Here is a 20,882-nt window from a genome sequence, read left to right as displayed (position 1 = left end):
TGTCATGGATTTAACTCCCAGGGAACACACTGAAAAAAGCAAATTCTATAAAACATTTGTAAACCACTGCGGATAAAGTATTCCAAATAGAATAATATGAAAAGCATACCTGGGGAACAACCAGTAAACAGAAACGAGGAACAGGAATAAGAACATACTACAAAACAAGAGTCCATATAATAAAACAACAACAACCATTAAACCATGTGACAAATAGACTTTGGAGGGGCTGTGTACAACTTTATTCAGACCAAATGTCCTATTCAATTAATTGAAATAGAAAACTATTTTTAATTATTAACTCTTTTAGTTGTCAAACATGTAATGGCAGTTTTTATTTACAGTCCTTTTATCACATGATTTTCCACTATTTCAAAATATGTATTTGGACGCTTTATACAACATGGCTTGAAAACAAGTAAATAATCTCATTCCATTTTCTCACCATAGAGAAACTTCAGCGCTGCATTCATCAAGCTCAACCATTTAGTCTGTGACTCGTGTTGCTGTAGCTAAGAGAAAATAATGAAACTATTATTTGTATTATTATTTAAATGTTGTTCTTTAAGTTTATTAAACACTACAAACTAAAATTGTATCCCAAACTAGCTAATTCAAAGGTTGCAATATCAAAATTGCAAAATGAGCTGAATATTTTGCTACAGCTGATTTATAATTTTGTTTGACAGAAGCTGTTAGGAACCTCATTTTTTATTTTTGTGTAATAACATTTTGATTATAGTTTATTTAAACAAATGTAGATTTGTTAATTTTGTTTTGTGGTATTTAATTATTTATTTTTTTAACATTATTCATCTTTTAAAAAAAGTAATCCGACTGTAAACCAACTGAAAAGGTTTAATTTGCGTTTATATATTTCGATATTTATTTTTTGTAAAAACCCTGTATATATTTTATATATTTTTGTTTTGTTTTTCATTGTATTCTGCTTGGATAAGTTTGCGAGCGTGTTTACCAAAGAAAATACCAGTTTGTTATTTGAAAAGGTTTAATTAAGTTATTTATTTATTTATTTTTAAACTCGCTGCCTAACATTGGAAAAGAAAAAACGAAGCAAGTACTTAATAGTTTAAGTTTATTCGTGGAAATTAACCTGGAGTACCACGCAAATGCCACGGTATTCATCAAAATACATGTGCCCTCCTGAAGCTCCAGAAAGGAGGGTTTCCCCCAGATATGGCAACCTTGACAGAAAGACACGCGATTTCACTGGATTTCCTGTTTCCGGAATTCCGCACGGACTGACTGGCTGTCGGCGAATGAAATAAACAAAGACTTACAAATCAGACTCCAACACCTCCTCTCCTCACCTGCAAACATGGACACTGGTGCGTATGTGTAAATATTGTCTCTCGCTGATCGTTGGTGCGGGCTGAGGGCTCAGAGCTTCACAAATGTTGATGTGAATGCAGTAGCATTGTGTGGCTAACTAGCCAGAGCTGTTTACTACTACAGCTGAAAGTGACTAAGCAAAGATGTGACTTTAAACTCTTGATGGCTTTTGCTCGAGTTAAATCACTGGAGTGACACTTTGTATGGGTTAAAATTAGTGTTTACGTGTAATTATTTGAAATGGAAAGGTTTGTAGAGTGAAAGATAAGCTAAACACCGGCAAAGTCCAGAAACAATGAAGGGAGTCAAACTCAAGTCAAGAGAGCTGGCTGTCAATCATTTCAGGCAGAATCTCACACTGTCATTATGTCTAACCTATTTTGTGTCCCATGGGGGAAAAAATAAGTCATATAACTTAGATCAACATTTCTTCTCACCATTCATGATTATGCAATTGATTCATTCATGATTATGCAATTGATTCATTCATGAAAATGCTAGTGAATGTTATGTGGAAGTAAATGGGCAGTGTCACACTCTGTAAACTGTGAGCCCTTGTTTTGTGTTTGTGTCCTTGTTTGTTGCCCAGGCCTGAGTCTGGAGAAAGCATCAGCTTTTGTCAAGCGGTTCCGGTCGGAGCCTCGATATCTGCTCGCCCAGAACGTCTCGACTTGCATTGATCCTTTAGAGGTGTGTCTGCATCGGCAGACAGTCCAGGACACAGTACACATCTTTCAGCACAGCATTCCCACAGAGGGCAAACCTGTTACCAACCAGAAAAACTCAGGTACCTACACTAAAATAAAGTTTTGCACATGAATTGTGCATCCGACATATGTTTAAAAAGATGTAGACCCACTTGAGTGGGAAGTGTCAGTCATATCAAGTCTAGAAAAAGCTACGTAAATCAATTAAGTGGAAATAGTAAATGAAAACTTGTGTTTTTGCATGACGTGAAGTCCAAAACTGCTGCTTAACTTTTTCTTAAGAATCACCAAAATAACCACACTTTCAAAAGACACATTTCACATGTAGTAGATTTGAAACATGGAAGTAAACTATAGCTGGATGAACTTTTATAGAAGTAATTCAGTATTATTTATTACTTTTGAAAAAAATCCATTAATACATTTCTGTGACTTTCCAAAAGAAGAAAAAATAATAATAAATGAATTACAACGGTCAGAAGAAGAATGTCACATTTACAGTCACTTCCTCAGCGGCTGCGTAGAAACCCCCACACAGCAGTGTAGACAAAATGTTTGTTTACTACCGGGATAATATAACACAAAGTGTAGTGTTATAAATGTATTTTATATAAATGTATATTAAAAAACGTTCTATTCATCAATTTTTTTTGCATGCTTACACAAAATTAATGTTTTCAACATTGATAACAATAAGAAATATTTCTTAAGCATCAAATAATGGTGATCAAAATATGTTCAAATAGAAAACAGATATTTTAAAGAGTTATAATATTTAATAATAATAATACTGTTTTGATCATAAGCATAAGAGATTTGGTAAGCATAATGTTTCAAAACCATTGTATCGACCCCAAATATTTTAACTGATAGTGTATCTTTTTTATTAATATAAAAAAATGAAAATATATATAAAAAAACTAGATTGTTAATTGTTGCATAAATCCACCACCACGTCTATGAAAATGGTCCATATGGCTGAAAATACAGTTTAAATACTTCCTTGTCAGGTTTGACCTGACCTCACTGTCTATGCTTGTTTCTTCCATCAGGGAGATGTTGGATCTTCTCATGCCTCAATGTCATGCGTCTTCCATTCATGAAGAAGTTTAACATTGAAGAATTTGAATTCAGTCAGTCTTATCTTTTTTTCTGGGATAAGGTAAGTCAGCGTTACCATGCCTTGTTTGCGTCACAAAAACAATGTTACATTGGAGAATGAACTACTTATTGGCACCAGGCTCTAAGGTTATAATTCTGCTGTGTGTTGTTTTTGCTGTGTATCGCCTTCTCTCATTGTGTTAATGGTAACGGTCCAGTAAATCCTCTTTTTGTGTGAGATGTATTGTGTTCCCTGGATGTTTGTGGCCCACTGTGTCCACTCTTTGCCCCTTCACCTTGATGGTACACACCCCCTGATTATGTGTATTTCTGTTTTTGTCTCAGGTGGAGAGGTGCTATTATTTTCTGCATGCCTGTGTGGAGACAGCCCAGCGGAAGGAGTCAGTAGATGGCAGATTGGTTCAGTTCCTGCTATCAAATCCTACCAATGATGGTGGACAGTGGGATATGCTGGTTAACCTTATTGGTCAGTTTAGCTCTGTTGCATTGATGCAAATGTTGCAACTAAACTCGCATTTGTTCAGAGGAAGTAATTATTCTCAACTGATAAGTGATCATTGATATCCATATAGTTCACTTCAGTTCAGACCCAAATTGGTTTAAAAATATGAATTGAAATTCTTCACTTTCGAGGTGCGTTTAAACTCCTATGTGTTTTTCAGAAAAATACGGTGTCGTCCCTAAGAAGTGCTTCCCCGAGTCTCACAGCTCAGAGGCTTCCCGTAGAATGAACGATATCCTCAATCACAAGGTGGGTTCGAAGTTACGCTCAACCCTCGAAAGCTACTCTCAGTCAGCAGTGTTGTATCCCCTCAAGCTTTCATGTTGACATTTACCGAATGAGCTGTGTATGAGCTGGTGACTCCATCATAGAAGCACTCTTTGACTCACCGGATGAGCAGAGGAGAATGTCACTGAGGTCACTTCCCTTAGATAATTGAGGAAGATGGCAGTTTCGGCCAGTGTGACATTTAATAAAGAACTAAAACAAATATGAAATAGTGTGCCAGAAAAGATGAATCAAAGGCAACCATTCTTAATTAAGTATTATTTATATACTATTCATTTTTTTTATTAGTTTTTCTTTTTATATTTTCAGCTTTCAAGTTTTCTCTGCTTTTGTCCTTTTTTTTATTTTTTTTTATTATATTTCTGTTTAGCTTTACTTTAATTTTCAATTTTAGTCATTTTAGTACTTCAAGTTATTTCTAAATTAAAGTATTTAAAAGGCAACATTTTTAATATATATTTTTTTAAATTAAGTTTGTTTTTCCTCTAATGTGTATATTTTATTTTATTTAAGTTTTAATTGAATTACCCAAAATTATTTTTAATAGTTTTAGTTAACAGTATAAATACTGAAGCCTGAAAAGATTGAAAGGCTGAAAGCAGATCCGAAAAACAATCCATGACTCAAAAAAAAGTAATATGATCCAAAAATGAGTTTTGTGATCCGTTGTACCCCTAGAATGGTCTTATATAATTTAACACGTTCTTATATATTAACATATTTTTCTTTTGAATCGCTTTTATGATTTGCATTTGCTTGTTTGCAGTTGAGGGAATATTGTCTAAGGCTGAGGAACATGGTGGCCAGTGAAGCCACTAAAACTGAGCTGTCTGACACTATAGACACCATGATTGAGGAGGTGAGTTCAATTTCGGAGCTAACGAAACACTCTGTTTTATGACACTGGGATAGTTCAGCTTAAAACGAAAATTCTGTCATTATTTACTCACCCTCATGTTGTTCTAAACCTGAATCCTGTTTCATGCATGTGCACGTCAATGACGTCATTAAAGATCCTGGCAACAGTTTAATTTTTAATAATAATTCTTTTGTGTTCAACATAAAAAGGAAACACCATATGGTTGATAGATTATGACATGAGGCTGAGTAAAAGAGTGCTCATTACTATTTTTGGGTGAAATATTCCTTGGTGCATTTCTTTTATGGCTGTTGATGGCGCTGTTTCACTGCTGATGAAACCACTACTTGAGGTTGCCAGACAATATTGCAAGGTTATCCTTCACAGGCTTGGCTGGCTGCAAACTCTTGCATGTTTCGCATAAACTGTATGAGGACTGTCGAGTTTACTTTTTATAATTATGGGATTTGCAACTGTTTGTTCCTTATCAGCAGTTGCCAGCTCTGAGAATGTCCCTGACATATCAGCTCTCAGAAACATAAAAGCTTTTCTTAGACACGTTTCCAGAATCAACAAACAGACAGGCAGTATGATGATCAGTTTCACAATTTAGTCTATAAAATTGATGCTAACTTAAAGGTAAAGGTCTTTTTTCAAAGATCAGCATATACCTGGGGTAATATTTTACATTAAATATATATAAAACAGTGCACAAAGTAAAATAAATACAATATAAAACAGTATTATAAATTTCACTTTAAAAAAAGAGAGGAAAAAAAACCCCAATTCTTCAAATACACATGCAATGAGGTCCAAAAATCTGAAACTTCATTGCAAATGTCATTCAAAAACAAATTGGAAATAAAGTTTAAAGAATTTAAATTGACTATGCTGCTAATATTGAGAATTGAACGAATAAATAGTAGCCTATTAAATTTGAAATAGTCTCATTCTTTTGGAACCTTCTGTATGTCAGACTGTAAGTGATGTACAGTAGTGACGTAAGAACTTGATCTGACAAAACATGGACATGAATAATTAAAAATCATTTAGCGCTAACCTGAACAATAACATTGTCAACCACCTGTGACCCAAAATGAGCCCATACGAAGCATGCCCTGGTTTTGTGAATACCTGCGGATGTGTGTTTGAACGTATCTTTTATTATGTTTGCATGCATTTTTGTGGGTGTGACTGAGTGAGGAAAGAGCGAGCTAGACAGAGAGAAAGAAAGAACAAGTGCCTGCAGGACTTGATGACAGAATGTTCCACAAACATGATTGCTATCGCCCGGTGCCTGTCGTTGAGTGGCAAAGGCAATCTCAGTGGCATTATTACTATACCTCCACCATCTGTGAAGGGACGACGCACAGCTAAGTTAATATCTCTAAGCTCGTGCTCTGCGTTTCTTTCACAGGACTAACATATGCCTGAGTACGATATGCTTCCCTGTAAATCTCCTCTCACCCACTTGTGTGTTTTCCTGTATTTGATGGGATGTTTGTTTGTCCACCTGGTGTTGGTTTGTTTTTTCTGTAACACTTCACTGGCAGAGGAGTTGTTGGGAAGTGTGTTTGTGTACTTAACAGGGACGTGGAGAGATGTTGCTTTTATCAAAATGGTGAGTTACAGTGGATGAGATCACATGGTGGTGGGGGGAGGGTAATATAATAATATATTTTTTATATATGTACATAAATAAGTACATATTATTTATGTAATTAAGATATAGTCCAGCATAGATGAAAGAGCATTACACATGAAACTGGAGCGGTGGTCTTGCACTTTGAACTTGTATGGGAGTCATAGTTTCATAATCAGCCTGCATCATGTTTCTTTTTCTTTTTCTTTTATCTGTCGTTCCATTCATAATCACTAGTAGATCAAAGGTGCCCTTGTTTAACTGATGTGTTGGCAGTGCTGGACTGGACAGTGTCACTCTTTACACTATCAGGATTGTCTCTGACAGATCTCTGTGCAGCAGAACACACCTGAAAGTGGCTCAAACACACAATGCCTCCTTGTAATGCGATCACACACAGATGGAGACTCTAGAACTTACCCATTTAAAAATATTTGTTTTGTTTTCAGAACACCTCCCTGTCATGTCTAATTTCAGTATACCCAAGAAGCTTGGTGCAATTGGAGGTTTCCAGCATTTTATATATACACACACACATATATATATATATATATATATACACACACACACACACCCGGGGCAGGGGTGTGTTTGTGTGTAAGTAAAGTAACAGTATGTTTTTATAGTACATCAAAATGCAAGGGAAATATGCTGATATAAACGCTTTAATCACAGAATCAATTCATCATGTATATAGTGGTAAGTATCCCCGCCTGTCACGCTGGTGACCGGGGTTTGATTCCCCGACAGAGACCCAGTGTGGCATATGGTGACTTCGATTTGACACTCCATCCTTTTGCCAGGAGGTCCTGTATGTAGCTCTTCATACAGGGTTTTGGTACTGATGAATACGCTCTCTGAACTGGGATGTTGTCATCCTTAAGTGTGATCGGCATCTGCAAGCTGGGTATGCACCCAATGTCATCTTTATCATCCTCTCAGAAGGGTCACTTTGGGGTTGTATCTCTAAGAGTCCCTCTCCAATGTCCAAGTATCTTAAATTATCAATACTTTCATGAGGCTCAGACAAGAACAAAGAATCAGACTGTGCCATCTTTGAAGGGATTTGGCACTTCACCCAAGCCACCTGCCCAGCCCAAATAACTACCCCTCTCGGACTAACCTTCAAGTGCTCGTCTCCATCATCGTCTTCAGCAGCTCTGACCACCTTGACTAAAGTTTGTGCCTTTTTCGCAAGGGATATCAATGGCTCCTGCCAGTAGTGAGGTAAGTGTTGGCATCAGTTTCTCAGACTGACCCTGAATCAGTTCTTCAACTAAGTTGAAACCTAGGAGTGGTCTCTCAATTGGCGTCTTACTCACCAGGAATGGGACATTAATAGATAGACATGAGTCATCATTTCCTAGCAGGTTGACTGTGATAACTGCCCAGCCATTAAATGGGAGGTGTCCGTTTACAGTGTAGACTTTCAGATCATCTTCACACCCAAGAAGCTCCCGAAGCGGCCTCACCTCAACACTTGGCAGTTGTTGTTTTTTTCAATGCGCGGTCCACCATACTAACTTGGGCACCTGTGTCGAGCAGTGCCCTCACTGTCAAGTTGCACTGAGTCAGTGCCTTGCTGCCGATCAATTTTATTGTTGTTGTTTTTGGTCTTCCAGAATGCATCCAGAATGCTTTCTCCTTGACTACTGTACTTCACCTCTTAAGTATCTTTGATCTTTTCTCTCTGATGGGTGTGTTTTGGTCCTAGCACTTCTCCCACTTCTAGGCCTGTCCTTTTTGTGCACCAGACCCTTTTGCAGCTTTCACATCTCCGTCTGTTTCATCGCTAACTTGGGCACTACTCATCATGGATGGTTTTGCACTGGTTGGTGGGCCCAGTCGGCGCAGCCTCTCATTCTCGTCACTTGTGATTTTCGTAACGTGCCTGAGGATAGCGTCATCAGTTACATCACTATCTTTACATCGGTGGCTTAGGACCGTGTGTAAGAAGAACACATCCTGCACAGTAACTGCACTGTACTTCCTGTCTGAATCAGCTTGTTTTGCCTCAAAGAGGGTTTTCTTGTTTCAACCCAATGACTCGGTATAGGAATTGGGTTTCGTGTTCACTCTGATTGGTGCACATCAGTTCTTGGAACAGCTGTGCTATTTCGGTCCCCCAAGTGTGATTGCAAGAACCCTTTTAGCTCAGCTACAGTCATGTCGTCTTTGTTTATCAGCATACATGGTTGTACGTGATGTCTGATGAGTGATCCCCAATCTGGCCTCCATGTATCTTGAACTCACTGGACTGTATATATGAAAACCCTCCCATAGGGAACGCGAAGTCATGATCTACACGTTTAGGCTACTCAGTCTGGTTCACGTGTGCTGTAGTGGTGTCATGTGGATTTGTCTGCCAATTTCTTCATATTCTTCAAGCATTTTACGTATGTCTGTGTTTGTTTCAGGTATGGCCCCCTTAACACCCCTAGAGTCAGGTGCGACGTGGTGGTGTCAGATAGGTGTTGTTAGTGGTGGGTGGATGTAACGCATGTACAAGATGAGTGTTTGTATCAACATCAGATGTAGTAGTGCAAATCTGTTGTGCTGATTTTACAGTCTCTTGCAATGACAACAGTAAACTCATACCTTGATCCTCAGTCTCAAGAAAGGATTTACTTGACTTGAAGGCATTGATGTACTCGAAACAACCCTCAGTGTCCTCCAGGTCCAGCTCAGATGAGTCTTTAACTTGTACCTTCCTTGCTATGTGGAATAGTTCATCAGCAGGCAGTCTGATCAGGTCTTTTCTGATGTTCCACACCAAGCGTTTCCTTGTACGATCTGCCATGCTGTTGCTCTCCGTCGTCCTTCCCGAAACCGCCTTCTCTGCGGATATGAGGAAGCATGCGCAGTCCGCTTTTCTGTTTGCAACTCCCTGAAATGACAAAATAAGAGGCTTTTTTCATTTTGTCCATATAGTTTAATAGACATTATTTAATTTTCAACACTGCATAAATTAAATAAAGCAACACAACCAGTCAATAACAATACTGAGGAAAACATACAATTGGAATCATACTTTGTGTGTATCACAATTGTGTTGTATAAACATTCCATTTTCTGTCATATTCTAGCTATGATAGAGGAATGTGCAGTATTATTTATTTTTTTGTGGGTTGAGCTCTGGTTCATTACTGTGGTGTATAATTCTCTGCAAAGATTTACTGAAATTCCCTTGAGGAATTTGTTTGTTTGTAAGGGCCAAATGTTTCAAGTTTACAGGAAAAGTAAATTAAATGTATTTGTCAGCTGTTCACGGTCATGCTCTAAATTATATTTTGGCTTGCATTGTGTCATATCTGCCATATGATAAAAGCAGAAAGGCAAATTTTTTGACACACTATCCCTCGTTGAACTCCATACTGTTTACTTCCTTGCAAAGCTGTGTTTGAGAAGCAGATGCAGGATCAGCGCTGTTTTTGATAAAGAGCTTGGAAACAGATACACTTACCTTCACACAGGCCACTGGAATCGTGCCGTGTTGTGTTTTCACACATCCAGCAATTTGCATGGCTGATTGCTTGCACATCGTTTGCTTTGATGTGAGACAGCCAGCCTTTCCTTTCCTTGTCAGCAAACACCTGTATGCCTTAACCATACCTGGAGCGCCTCGTGCCCACATGAGGGCATGTTTTTAAGTCAGGAGCAGGTGCTTGTAATCCTAGATAAGCCAGTATCTCAACCCACTACTAGACTGAGAGGTGACGTGTGTGGCATTGGATGAGTCTGACCGTGGGTGGCCTGAACCTTCCTCACGCCAATCCCACTCCAATCCATAAACTTTTTTTGTTTTGTTAGTTTTACATTTTCTTTATTTGTTTAATTAAATTTTTATTAAGTTTTTTTTAGTTTGTGTTGTTTATTGTCTGTATTGTGTGGGTTTTTTCTGTTGTTTTTTAAATGTAGTATTTTGTTATTTTTATTTAGTTCTGTGGGGTTTATTGAATTTTTTTTAGTGTTCTGTTTGCTTTAGTTTATTAATTAGTTTATTATTTGCTTTTAATTGCCTTATTTTGTTGTAATTTGTTTTTATTTAGTTTTTTCTTTTTTTATATTGTATTTAGTTTTGTTGATTTTTATTTGTTGATTTTTAAAAAAATAATGTTTTGCCTTTTTACTGGTGTTATTTACAGGGGAAATGAAAGAGAAATATCCTAGCCATATAATAAGCCATATTTGATCTCATAATGCCCTGCATGAGGACCAAGCTCTGACCGTTAGGGGGAAAAAAGAATGTTTTCCTATAACATCTTACAGATGCCTTTGCCAGTCTGCTTACCGTATATAGTGGGTTTTCATGCACCTTCTTTCAGATCAAGTGCCTATTGCTTATACCGTACACACAAATACACATTTGATTTCAGAATAATTCAAACATTGCTTTTAAGTTACTCCGACTCACAGATCCTTATTATCCCAAGTCAAGGCATGACAGAACAGCCAGATGATATGAGATTTAGTGCTTTTGGTTGAGACTTTTTTTTTTTTTTGAAGAAAAAGCTCTACATTTTGCTGTGTCGTGCTCATCTTCCTGGCCTGTGAGCCAGCTGCTCTTCCCTGGTTGTGCCTGTCGGCTCTTCCTGCTGCCCTGTGGCCACCCATCCTCAGACAGGTGTTTCAATATTGACTCGTTGGTTCTGTACTGACGTCAGTGAGCCTCAGCCATTGTTTTGCGCAAGCGGCACTTTTCAACAGGCAAAAAAATAATAAAATACAGACGCCCGTGTTGTTTGGACGGTCCTGCATGTTTATGTAACCTGCCAAGGAGGAGAGAGGATGTGAGAGCGTGCGATGCAGAGGCTGTTTGTGCGGTTGGTGTATCTGGGTCCAACGCCGGGTCAACAGGGAGGAAAGAGGGCCGGGCGCCGCCGGTATTTACTCTCCCTCTTGGAAGACTGGATAGAGAAAACAAACTATAATGCTAAATGGTTTTCTTTCCAGGATAGGGCTGGAATAGGCTGAGAGAGAACAGAGAAGGTTGGTTAGAGAAAACCTTTTTTTCTGAAGAGCATCTAAAGAGGACAGTAAATTGAGACATCTTTGGTTTATTCACCCTTGTGTTCATCCAAAGCCAATGATATTTTGTGGATGATTTATACTGTCAAACTCCCAATAGGACAAAAAAGCACCACTAAAAGTTGTCATTTTTATCATATTTGATTTTTCTTTTATATTATTTAATTTAGTTTTATTTACTACAGTTAATTAAAAGAAAAATGACAAATATGTCAAAAGCCAAGGCTCTGACCCTTTGGAATAAATGATAAAGTTTTCCTAGAATTTCAAAAAAAATTAAGCTATTATTCTCCCAATTTTCCCTTAAAATCTCGTACAAGCCTACATGGCATTGAACAAACATCTCATGACTGAACATCTTGTGTTCTGAATTGCTTTTATTGTACTATTGTGCTTCTACAGTGTTTTTTTTTTTTTTTTTTACTTTAAAACTGTACATTCTGTAAAATATCTTCTTGTGAGGGTGAGTAAATAACTGTGGCATTAATTTGTGGGTGAAGTAAAGTATGCCTTAAAAACCCAAAAATTATATATATATATATATATATATATATATATATATATATATATATATATATATATATATATATATATATATATATATATATAACATATTATTATTTTCTATTTACTTCCTGTAAAGTCCAGACAAATGAAATCTCACATAGTGTGAATAGTGTCGACCAGAAGTCTCTGTAAACTTCAGTTCGTGTGGCGCATGTTTTTCCTCAATCCACCTACTTGTGTATGCCAAAAGAAAAAAGACAGGAGCATCTTATCTGTCCATTTTCTTGCCTTCCTGCCTGCGCATTTGCGATTGACCAAGAAGCGCGTATTATCAAGGTCAAGTTAATCTTGGCTAAGAGAAATCCGCGTTCCAATATGTAAAGCCGAGGCCGCGGTCAGGAGAGGCCAGGAAATGCCTGGGATTGGAGTAACAAAGGCTAAGTTCTGAGAACTAAAAACAGTTTGAGTTCAGAATAAAGAGTACTATAATCAAACATTAGACGCCTCACACACAGTGTTTGTATTCTTAGTGCTCATCTCAGTTACATCCAGTCAAAGCCAGAGTTTTCTCTATAATGTGGTTTGTTTTCCCAGGTCGTATTTAAGATATCACATCCATATGTCCTCCGTCTTTAGATTTCAAACTTAATGTGAGCTTTCAATCAACCATTTTTGAATTTTGGATGCTTGTTAGATGCCGTAAAGCTTGAGAGCTTTTAAAATGTACTCTAAAATTTTGTACAGTAAAAAGTTTGGGATCAGTATGTTTTTTTTTTTTTAAGTTATTAGTAGTTTTATTCTGCAAGAACGCATTCATTTGATCAAAAGTGTTGGGAAAGACATTTATGATGTTACATAAGATTTCTTTTTAAAACAATCCTGAAAGAAACCCTGTCAGTTTTAAATTGTAATAATATTTCACAATATTACTGTTTTTAGCATTAGGGAATCAATCAGAATTATTTTAATCCATGGATGAAATCCATTGATTGTGTGAATAGTGGCTAATTTTGATTTCATGTGTCTCTTTTTTTTCTCTTTCATTTAATGTGTTCAGGTGTTTCGAGTGGCCAGTGTATGTCTGGGCAGTCCTCCAGACACCATCTGTTGGGAATACCGGGACAAGGATAAGAACTTTCACCGCATGGGCCCTTTAACTCCTCTGGAGTTCTACACACAGCACGTCAAACCACTCTATAATCTCCAGGACAAGGTACAAGCAGCACAGACTACCTCAGCTACAGCATTAGTTGCCTTCAGTGTGTTGTAGTCCTCACTCACAGGTTGTGTAATTTCTATGCAGGTCTGCCTCGTTAATGACCCTCGGCCCCAAAACCCCTATGGGAAGCTGTACAGTGTGGAGTTTCTGGGCAACATGGTGGGCGGCCGCAGAACACTTTACAACAACCAGTCCATCGAGCTGCTCAAGCAAGCTGCTGCAAATTCCATCAAGAATGGAGAGGTAAAATCAACTAGGCCATTATAATAAGGCTGATTTAGGGTCACGTGATCATCCTTGCAAAAGTGTGTGGATTATTTATTTTTTTTGGCTTTTTATTAGTTAAAAGTGACAGTAAAGACATACATAATACTACAGAAGGTTTCAGTTTCCACAAAAATGTTATCTAGCACAACTGTTTTCAACATTTGTAATAATGAGAAATCAGTATATTAACATAATTTCTGAAGGATCATGTGACACTGAAGACTGGAGTAATGGCTGCTGAAAATTCAGCATTGCCATAACAGGAATAAATGACATTTTAAAATATATTAAAATAGAAAACTATTCTTTTTAATTGTAATTATATTTCACAATATTACTGTTTTTACTGTATTTTTGATCAAATAAATGTAGCCTTGGGGAGCAGAATAGACTAAATTATATTCTTGAAGGTGGTGAATCTGTTACAAAAGAAATGTTTTGATGGTTGTAGTACAGATACATTTAAAAAAGCACCATCTTTAAAGCACTACCATTTAAAAAATTTTTTTAAAAACCTCTCTAACCAAATAGTCGGTTGCTGGACAACTTGATCACTGTCCCATCCCTATTTCCAACCGCATATTCTGTCTACATGAGACATAATGAGTCTGTTTACACCAAGTTTGATCCCACTAAATGAAAAAAGTATAAATTATTCACAGAGAGTATCCAGTATTTCCATAGTAATGTGGGTTACACTTTATTTTAAGGTGTCATTGTTAGTGTAATTATATATTTAAGTACTGAGTAATATTAAGCAACTACATGTACTTACTATAGGGTTAGGATAGGATTAGGATTTGGTTGAGGGTTAGTTGCATGTAATTATGCATAATTTACTGTTATTACTATGGTAAGTACATGTAACATATGTAACAAGGACACCGTAAAATAAAGTGTTACCGTAATGTGCTGAGGTTTACATGCCTAAGTGTTTTTTTGCCATTCAAACAATAGGAAGAAATTTTTTTTGCAGTTGCAATATCTTGCTCTCTGTCTGGAGTTTTGTTTGAAAGTCTTGTTGTACAAGTTTGTCTTGACAGAGTTATTGTTGGGATTTAGGACAGTGATGCTGTTGTTTAGCTAGGGCTTTAGGATGGTGATTTTTTTAATAACTGAGCAGCTGAAAGTGGATTTTTGTATGTCTGTATTAATTAATGTCTTTCTGGCATCAGGCGGTGTGGTTTGGCTGTGATGTAGGCAAACATTTCCATAGCAAACTGGGCATCAATGACATGAATGTGTGAGTATTGCCTCTTCCTTTAGTTAAATAGTAAGACTTATTTCTGAATGTGTTTGTGACTAAGGATTCTCTGTATATTTTTGTAGGTTTAACCATGACCTGGTGTTTGGCATCTCAGTGAAAAACCTATCTAAGGCAGAAAGGTTGATCTATGGAGACTCCATGATGACCCATGCCATGATCCTTACTGCCGTTACTGACAAGGTACTGAGAGAACAGCATGCTCAAAAACCCAGTACACACTGGGGTTGGATAGTACAGGAATTTGAGCAAGTTATTTAACGACCAGTATATCGCATGGATTATGACCCTGCTTGCTCATTAACAGCTCTAACAGTCAGTGTGACCTGAAGATTTTTTTTCTCCCTTTCTGCAGACATCCGGCCTGTTTTAATTACCAACAGTTTGTCTGTTTTCCCCTCATTAGTTGCCATATGCATATCCAGAGTTCACTATTCTCTTCTCAGCAGCCGGTATGCAGCCTCAAGGCCCGTACACAACGGGACGAATATCGGCACGCGTTATTCGCCAGCGTTTTTCAACGCGTTTTTTGTGTTCACACCCAAGCGTTTTTCGCTGACGATGAGCCAAGTGAACATGCAAATTCATTCCCTGACATTAGATGGCGCTTAATGTAAAACAGAAATACAATACCACTCCATAACAGTCTATACTCTGCAATACCACTCCATAACAGTCTATACTCTGCAATACCACTCCATAACAGTCTATACTCTGCATATACCACTCCATAACAGTTCTCTTTTAACAAGATTTTTGTAGTCGCTGTCACGTTTGTCATATAGTTCTTTATTCCGATACCAACGAGACCAGCAGCTCTACATTCATCTTGCCTCGCATCTTCCTCGTCATTTCTTCCCGGCAGTGTCTGTCTATGGGCAGTGTAGACGCTTGACGCTACTTGGCATATATCTTCTTCGCTGTTAAGTATGTGTGCTCGGCAAGACCGTTTTGTGTTTGAGCGCCCCCAAGTTGTGTTTTACTGTAACTTCAGAAGCTCCAGACACGTGAGCAAAAGCGGCAATCTCATTGGTCGGATAGTTTTTGACGCGGCGCGTCAAACCCAAAAAACGAACCCGAGGCGTTTAAAAAAAATTACGCTTTTACGCGTGCCGTTTTTCGCGTCGGTGTGCACACTCACATTGGCGCCCTTTGTTTAGTCACGAGGCGTTAAACGTCGGCGAATATCGCGCGCGAAATTCGTCCCGGTGTGTACGGGCCTTCAGTGTACATGTGCTGTAAAACAAAGGGCTTCTTCAGCCTGTCTATCAATCAGTAAAAGATAGCCCAGGTTTAAAGAGCAGCTAGATGTGAAATATACACTATTGTTCAAAAGTTTAGGGTCATTAAGTTTTTTTTGTAAAAGAAATGAATACTTTTGTTCAGCAAGAAAACATTAAATTGATCAAAAGTGACAGATAATATATTTATAATGTTGCAAAAAATCATATTTCAAACTTTCTATTTATCATCCCGAAAAAAATTAATCATGGTTTTCAACTGTTTTCAACATTGATGATGATAAGAAATGTTACTTAAATCGGCCCCTTTAGTATGTGGCATTCCTCAGGGGTCGATTTTGGGACCACTTTCATTGTCTATATATATTTTTTGGATCCTTTGAATTCTATTTTTTCAGTTTTATTCTCCAGTAGGTTTAGCAAAGAAATCTTCTTTAGACCTTGTGAATGCTATAATGACATTAAGCTTTGGCTGACTAATAATTTCCTTCAATTAAATGAGAGTAAAACAGAGGTTCTGATTGTGGCCCTTCCACGTCATCTCTATTTACCCTGGCCGGTTGGTTAGGTCCTTTAGCGCTTTGCCCAAGGTCACATTTGTAATAGTTTACAGTTCAACCGTTACAAACCTAAAACCTTTTCATTTCAAGCCCACATCTATCCATTATGCTAAACCAACTAATAAAACTGTCATGTGAATGGGATGGTCTTTTTCTCTCTGTTTCTTCACCTTTGTCTCTCGTCCTCAGAATGGGAAGGAGGAATGCTATGAGAAGTGGCGCGTAGAGAACTCGTGGGGAGACGATCGTGGGAATAAAGGTGAGGGGTCGCCATCTGTCTGACTATTACACGTGCTTCCTAATTTACAGATATTTGGCTTTTGACATTGAATAATTCAATTTGCAGCAGGATTAGCTCTTGGGGCTCCTTAGTACACTCTTCAATGACTTAATTTAACTCTTGTCTGAGAACACTGGGAGTCGGATATTTGATTTAGCATGGGGTCTGTGCTGGGCCTTTCTGATTTCAGAGGTTTATAGCACACTGTGTGCGCTAGTCTTGTCAGGCACATCTGTAGACCCGCTCACAGCTGGACCAAATGTCCATACCCACTTTCTTATTCAAAACAGACGCTACATCGAGGGGCTGTTTAATTAGATCTGGCGGCCTGGAGAGAGAAAGAGTGTGTGCACACGCATACATGGCCATTTTCTTTCTGCTTCCTTAGACCTGCATTCCTCAGAAGATTATAAAGGGTTTTTTGGCCTGCTCGTTTATCGTAGAAAATGATTCCTTGCAGATTGCTTCATCTCTGCTTTTAAAAAGTTCAAAGTTTGCCTTAAAGATGAAACATGTCCTTTTTTTTCTGTTAAAATACTTTTTCCTATGGTGGTTTAATGTGAGGAAACAATTAAGTGAAAGTTTTCATTGGATGACTTTCTCAAATAGTGTAATCGCCATGGCTTTGTGGTGTTTCTTAGGCAAGTATTGCTATTTTTAATTTCTCTTTTCTGTCATTCAGAAGTTTGGGGTCAATAAGAATTACTCAATAAGTAATACAAAAATAATACTATAATAAATGCCCAAAATTCAGGTGTGTCATGACAGGAATCATTTAAAAAATTATTAAAATAGAAAAGTTATTTTAAATTGTAATAATATTTCACAAAATTACTGTATTTTTGATCAAGTAAATGCATCCTTGACGAGTATGAGACTTCTTTCAAAAACATTACTGACCCCAAACTTTTGAAGGGTGATATACTTGAGGAAAGGGTTTTGGGATGTGCAATATTTTGGCCGATATGCCCAATTTTTTTATCATTTAAATGACCTAATGCTAACTTGGTTAATCTTAAAATAATAATAATAATAAAATAACTTAAATTCTTTTGCAAATATCAAAATTAATATTCAGTTTTCATGCTAAATTATGTTGTGATGCTGAAATTCACTTGTAGCATTTGAAACCACTGATTTTAGTTTTGTATTATTTTTAATTTAGACAATGTTATCAAATTGTAATATTCTGCACAGTAAGCAACTAAACTAAAGCAACCTAAACAACCACCTAGCAACACCCTAACAACCATTAGAACACTCTAGCAGTGCCAACTCCAACATCCCGGTAGTAGTGCAGAATTTACACGCTGCTCCTTTAAAGGTGAACTACGTTTTTTTTTACCTTAACTGAACAGCTTCGGAGTCATTGGAATGGTTATATTACTTATTTCGGGTTGAATGGTGGTCGTTTCGCACCCCCCTGGTGCCCGTGAGCGGAAAATACGCACTTGCAACTTTGAGCCGGCGGGCCACCGGCCGCTGCGTCAGGAAGTCTCGCGTGATATCAGGTCTCGCGATGTAAACAATTGCTTTACGGCCAAAAGAAATCTGCTAAAATGCTGTCATTATTGCGCTCCCTCACGCTGTCCGAACCCGAATGAAGACGACGTTTTAAAGAATGTCCCGTCTGCTTTGATGTCGTTGATCTATAGCCTCTGGTGTCTGAGAATCACCAACGAGTTTTTACAACAGTGTTGTCAAATATCTATTCCGAAGCTGTGGGGGGAGCTCTAGAGAGAAACCTGCGAGCAAAAAGCGAGAATACAGCGAAGAAATCCCGAAGCTACTGAGTGCTGCTTTAACCCACTGACTTTCTTAGAAACACCTGCCAATGTCTTATAAAACAGCAGTCTTACAGCACACTGCGTATTAATAATACATGACAAATAGCACCTAATCACAGCTGTTTATGAACTCAGAAATCACAGCTGCACATAAATCAGGACTTTTTGTGGTTTTCGAGCAATATTGTTTGACAGTTTGACGAGAAGGGGGATTTAAAAAATGTGTTGTTGAGGTTGAAGGGATTAAGGGCTCTCAAATTGGTCATAACAGTTGTTTCCCCTGAAGATTAAACAATAACATGATATACTCAGGGGGGCCGGGTTGACATTTCAGGGGGAATACAGACTTTGGGCTGTATTTCTGCCTCATTCCTACCTTTTTTTTTTTTGCCTGTTTACATACTGTGGCACGAACAAGAGTTTGAAGAGGGGTATTTGTGTAACTGATTTTGACCGAATATTTATAATGTGTTCTGTGGCTCACTGGGGGCCCTGAAGCGTGTAGATTTTATGGGTGTAAAAGTGGAGTGATGAATAGAGAGAGAAATATTCTTTCAGATGCTTTATGTCCCCCAGGAATGGATGATTTCTGTTGCAAATACAAAGACTGCTTGCTTCATAAATAAATATGATGTTTTGCAGCAAAAATCTGTTTGTTCTTCAGATTTAGAACAATTTGTCACTGAAGCTCGGCTCAGGCTCATTAAAAGTCCAAAAATGAAGCTCCATTCACACAAATTACAAGTATTTTGGAGGGGTACTTTAATACAAGTACTTTAGTAAACAAGTACTTTAATTACCAAAGCACTGAGCTGAGGTACCGATGCACAGAAATCCAACATGGAAATTCAAGCTCTACTGCTCTATTTGTTCTAGTACATGTTCTGCTCTTTTTCTCTAGTGTTTTTCTTCTGTTTGATTGCCCGGTTGATACGTCTTAGTCAACCGGACATGGCTCAAGAATAATGTAAAATAATCCTTATCGACATTTACTTCCTGTTTTTAGCAAGGGAAAACTTTCCTGTTCTCAAGACTTGTTGCTTTCTTTAAGCAATTAAGAAAGGAACTGGCTTTATTGGGAGCCACTGTCAGACACATTCTGAATAAAAAATAATGTTCAAATGTGTGTGTTTGCGTGGTTTAAAATCAAACCTTGTCAGTTTCGAGAGGTGAGAACAGACGGGCGATTAAGACAGGGTGTGGCCATTTCCCTCTGTGAGGAACAATGAAGAACATGCCGCGCTAATGGGATCAGGATTTCATTTGACATCAGATTTGGTTAAACACTGTTTGCGGTTTAAGTTTTACTCACAAGCCTAATCGGCTTTCAGAGTGTGACGAAAAATCCCGTCTCACGAGGCGGGCACTTAATCGGACATCTCTCAGGCCTGGACTTTATAGTGTCATGTATTGCTTAATTACAAGTTTAATTAGCCGACTGAGTTCTGTCCGAACCTAGTGAGCTGGGCAATCTGAAGTTTCTCAAAAGAGCTTCTGCTGCTGCAAATTAAATAGTGTTCCCCTTCTTTTGCTCCTCTCTTATTTTTCCCGTTTATCTCTGTCTGGCCGTGCCTCATCTCTGCTTCTTCCTGCAGGATATCTGATCATGACAGACGAGTGGTTCACCGAGTATGTATATGAGGTGGTGGTGGATAAGAGTTTCATCCCACCTGAAGTGCTGGACGTCATGCAGCAAGACCCCGTCGTCCTCCCGGCCTGGGACCCCATGGGAGCCCTGGCTTAACCACTGGAGCCAAAGGCACCAGTTTTAGCCTGGTCTCCTTGACTCAGCCTCCAGCTGGTTTTTACCCTTCCCATCATCTCTCACAAAAAGCCTGATCTAGATAAAAAAAAATAAAGTTTTTTTGTCTCTTTTTTATTATCACTGGAGTCTGAGTCACGAGTCATTTCAATACCGGCATCTTTCAGATGATATATTACTGTTCAAAAGGTTGAGGTCAGTACGTTTTTTTATTTTTTATAGTTAAATTTCAGAATTGATAATAATAAGAAATGTTTCTGGAGCAGCATATTAGAATGGATTTTGAAAGAGTATGTGGCACTGAAGACTGGAGTAATGATGCTGAAAATTCAGCTTTGTCATCACAGGAATAAATTACATTGATTTTAAAATCTGTTAAAATAGAAAAAGAAAATTATTGTAACAATATTTCACAATGTTACTGTTTTTACTGTATTTTAGATTTAATGTATGCAGCCTGGGTAACTGGGTAATAAGCATAAGATACTTTTTTC

At 37.8% G+C, this 20,882-nt stretch overlaps 1 protein-coding gene across 1 annotated transcript; it reads left to right on the top strand.

The window, feature by feature from the left end:
• The first annotated feature begins 1,191 nt into the window (after positions 1 to 1,191).
• On the top strand, positions 1,192 to 20,511 carry blmh (bleomycin hydrolase). Its single transcript, XM_082180552.1, has 12 exons — positions 1,192 to 1,349; positions 1,943 to 2,140; positions 3,113 to 3,222; positions 3,507 to 3,648; positions 3,845 to 3,933; positions 4,739 to 4,831; positions 13,066 to 13,221; positions 13,312 to 13,470; positions 14,670 to 14,737; positions 14,824 to 14,941; positions 16,749 to 16,818; positions 20,222 to 20,511. Exons 1-12 carry the CDS (start codon positions 1,340 to 1,342, stop codon positions 20,368 to 20,370), a joined length of 1,362 nt encoding a protein of 453 aa, XP_082036678.1. The 5' UTR covers positions 1,192 to 1,339; the 3' UTR covers positions 20,371 to 20,511.
• The last annotated feature ends 371 nt before the right edge of the window (positions 20,512 to 20,882 follow it).

This window comes from Leuciscus leuciscus (genome assembly GCF_965113295.1).
Source record: "Leuciscus leuciscus genome assembly, chromosome: 9".
Classification (NCBI taxonomy): Eukaryota; Metazoa; Chordata; class Actinopteri; order Cypriniformes; family Leuciscidae; genus Leuciscus; species Leuciscus leuciscus.
Note: the sequence above shows the minus strand (reverse complement) of the source record. Positions and strands in the feature narration are given on the sequence as shown.